General features: G+C 34.6%; 1 protein-coding gene across 2 annotated transcripts in view; it reads left to right on the top strand.

Annotated features, from left to right (window-relative positions):
- The first annotated feature begins 2573 nt into the window (after positions 1-2573).
- The window catches only part of LOC106468674 (potassium channel subfamily K member 1-like), a 22898-nt gene continuing 21773 nt past the window's right edge, over positions 2574-3698 (top strand). For both annotated transcript variants that reach the window (XM_022397039.1, XM_022397038.1), the window contains exon 1: positions 2574-2885. In XM_022397039.1, the coding sequence (XP_022252747.1) occupies positions 2648-2885 (238 nt within the window). In that variant the 5' untranslated portion in view covers positions 2574-2647. The remainder of the gene's footprint in view (positions 2886-3698) is intronic.

Genomic DNA, 3698 nt, shown 5'->3' with positions numbered 1-3698 from the left:
TGTAAAAGACAGTAAATTATCTTTTAATGTATTTAATTCACTTTGAAATTTACTAATATTTTCCATTTGTACTTCTTGTCACTGTTGTTGACTTTCCTCTAGTTGCTGCTTACTTTCCCGCAACTATTGAAGACTTTCTTTCTGTTTCCTTTCTTGTTCTAGTTGCCACTGCTGTAGTCTCTCTTGTTTATTTTCTTTCTCCTCCAAGCACTTCTGTAGTCTCTCTTCTTGTTTATTTTCTCGTTTGTTTTGTTTCTTTTCTTTATCCTCCAACAACTGTTGTAATTTCTCTTATTGTTTCTTTTCTTTTTCCTCCAACAACTGCTGTAATCTCTCTTCTTGTTTCTTTTCTCGTTCTTCTTGTTTTTTCTCGATTTTCTTGTTTCTTTTCTCTTTCTTCTTGTTTCTTTTGCTGTTCTTTTATTGTTGCCATCAAATTTGCTAAGCTGTAGTTTGATTTGCCACTTATCTTTTCCATCTTCTTATCTTTGTTTTTTCTGTCCCACTCTCTGACACCAATTTGTTGCATATCTGCTTGTTTGTTACTTTCCCGTAGAAATTCTTTCCGAGAAACTTCAGCGATACAAGTCCTTTCTTAATTAAAATTAGTTTATTCTTTCTCGATACAACTGTGTAATACACAGACTTTCCACAGTCACTTTAAACTTAACAACCTTATAACACACGCTATAAATCACAGCGATTCACACATTTTACATACAGTGCCTACTGCTCGCTTGACTCAATTATCTCTTCAATCTATCTTCGGTTTATATACTCAAAAAAAGAGGGCGTCTAGCAAACGTTGGGACATTCGTGAGGTTGCCTGCTAAATCACGATCCTTCTAGATACTCCAGCGCGCATGCTCCCAGCGGCACAGCGGTATGTCTTCGGTATGCCAGAAACTGTGATGGACAGAGCACAGATATCCCATTGTGTAGCTTTGTGCTTAATTTCAAACAAACTATATAATATTTTGGTGAATAAAGTATAAACTAAAATATTTTTAATGGAACAAAAAAGACTGTGCGTAAGATAACATGGTGTTCATGTATATCTTACATTGAATCAACTATGGAGCTATTAATAAAAATTAGAGGAAAAAAAACAATTGGCTGGTCGGAACGTGGAAGGAGTTGTTGCTTGGGGTTCTTGCTTAGCTGAATTTGCAAAATAATAGGTGAGGGAAATATAACTGTCTACAAAGTAATAACACTAGCGTCACTAGCTTTTACCGTTATCTCGATAAGCTTGAAATTATCTCTCACGTGCAGGATACGAAATGATGTCATCAACCGCTTTGATAAGCCGCTAAAGTTGTTCATACGGTGCCTCGTTTTTACGAAACTGTATGAAAGTATACCATATTTATGATAGAGATTAAAGGCTTTGGAAAGTAATAAAAATAATACATTTTAATAATTCTTTTCTTCGTTAATTTCATTTTATCGTCAACTTTAAATGAAGGTTGAATCTACTTAAAAGTATAATGATCTTATTTTTTTCTTACCGACAACTTGTGGTATATTTGCAGCTTTAGAACTAGAACTAGAGTCCAGGTTTACATCACTTTGTTGATTGTAATATAAAACACGCTTCATAATAAAATCAATGTCATCTATTGGGTGACGTTCCCCAACATCCATCTCTAACTAATCTAATGACAACTGATGTTACAATTCTAGATTTTCCTGACATGAGTTTTAATATCTAACATAAACTTCATAACTCAATTTGTAAAATCGTAAAATAAACCATAAGCGCAAAATGTTATTGGACAACTTTACTTTCGCAAAGATGAATAAGATATATGACAAATTCGTGTGGTTAATTTACTCGCAAAGATACTCGAGGGATATTTGCGTTAGCTGTCCCTAATTTTCAAGTGATAGGCTAGTGAGAGAGAAGGCAGCTAATCAATACCACTCACCGCAAAAATCTTTATGTACTCTTGTCAAGCTGATTAGTGGAATTTGACCGTCAATTTGATAATATATATCCACGACTATAAAGTGCAGAGCGCGACTTATTTTATGGCGGTAACGGGACACGAGCCATGGAATATGAGATCCAAATTCCGGCACGCTATCTACTGGACAATGTTTAAGCCAATTTGGTAAGTCCTTACTAGTTGTAACTTCAGAAATATATTTTTCATGGTAATATATCTTCCAATGAAAAAACAGACTTACGAAGAAAATTCTAGTTAAAATAGTCTGTCTCTTGTAATGTGTGATAACATTTATCAAATGTACTATGTACTACGTTAGGTAAGCATCGAATTAGTGTGCAGAGCTGTTAATTGATGACGTATGCATTATTAATTGGAGTATACAAAGTATATATCAATATAAATTTACGACAGTCTAAATACCAATAAAAGGTTTAAACTTTATTTAAAAAACACGAATTAGACCAGTCTTATTTAGCTCTAAACATACGATATGACACTCTAGGTGGGTGGGAGCACAACGTCACGTGCTCTCTTACATCTCCAAGATAGCTACGTAAAACTAGATAGACGAGCCTTTTGTTATGTTAGAGCCTCGCCAATACTTCGAGACTTAAAATGAGGAAGCACATGTAAAAGAGAAAGACTGTTTGAACACAAATATATTGCTCGTCTTTTACATTGTCAGAGAAGTTATGGAAAAGGGCAGTGAAAATCAGCCTCTACTGCAGATAACAGCTCCTCACTTGAAGCAATGTTGCTGGGTCAGGAGAAGTAATTTCTTGCTTTTTGGAACAACTGTGCTGTACCTAAGTTTTTTAATGTTAGGAGCCTATATGTTTTGGTGGTTAGAATACCCCATTGAGATGCAAATCCGAGACCAGTTACGGTTGTTGAAGAAAGAGTTCTTGGAAGTCTTCCCGTGTGTTTCAGGTAAGAGATGCACATTTGTAATTGTGATTCGTTGAAACAACCCTAGTTGTTAGGGCTCCCAACCTCTGCAGAAAAGAGCAGCCTCAGTGAGGGGGTTATCGGTGAGAGGAATCAAAAGGCACGGGAGGGTATCCACTGACACAGAGAAGTTCTGTGGTGTGGGAGTAGAAGTTTTGTTATGTGGTTCGCTCGTTAGCTTGTTGTTGAATGTCACGTTGTGCCATGTTATTCAAAATGACTACTATCGTTTTTAACACGTTATTAATTTCTGCGTTATCATTAGAAGCAGCGTTATAGTTTCACTTCAATAACAATTAATAAACACCTCCCCACTGGTTCAGCAGGAAGTCGGAGACTTATAAAACTAAAAACCAGGTTTTGATCATCTTGATGGGCACAGCACAGATAGCCCAATATGTAGCTTTGTGCTTAAACAAATAAAACAATAATAAACAAAACAGCTTTAATGCATAAAATTAGTATCTTATATTTTACAGTTTGAATACTTGGTAGCATACTTCATGAATATTCGTATACTAGTTTAACTTACATTTTACATAAACATCTATTTTTCATATTAACATAATAAATTAAAACTCTGGATAAATATCATATCAGACATCTTATATTCATGCACTAATTTAACTTACAGTATAGGTAGACATAAAAAGGACTGTTCCATGGCACTTCATATGTAAAACGTTAGTTATTTTCCTTTGAATTGTATAAACTAGAATAAGATAATATATCTAAATGGAAAAATAGGCAGTACGACTGGAATTAATTTTTATGTCATTTGATAAACTTGTTTTC

Source organism: Limulus polyphemus, unplaced genomic scaffold (assembly GCF_000517525.1).
Source record: "Limulus polyphemus unplaced genomic scaffold, Limulus_polyphemus-2.1.2 Scaffold3107, whole genome shotgun sequence".
In the NCBI taxonomy this organism is placed as follows: domain Eukaryota; kingdom Metazoa; phylum Arthropoda; class Merostomata; order Xiphosura; family Limulidae; genus Limulus; species Limulus polyphemus.
This window is presented reverse-complemented; position numbering and strand designations above follow the sequence as displayed.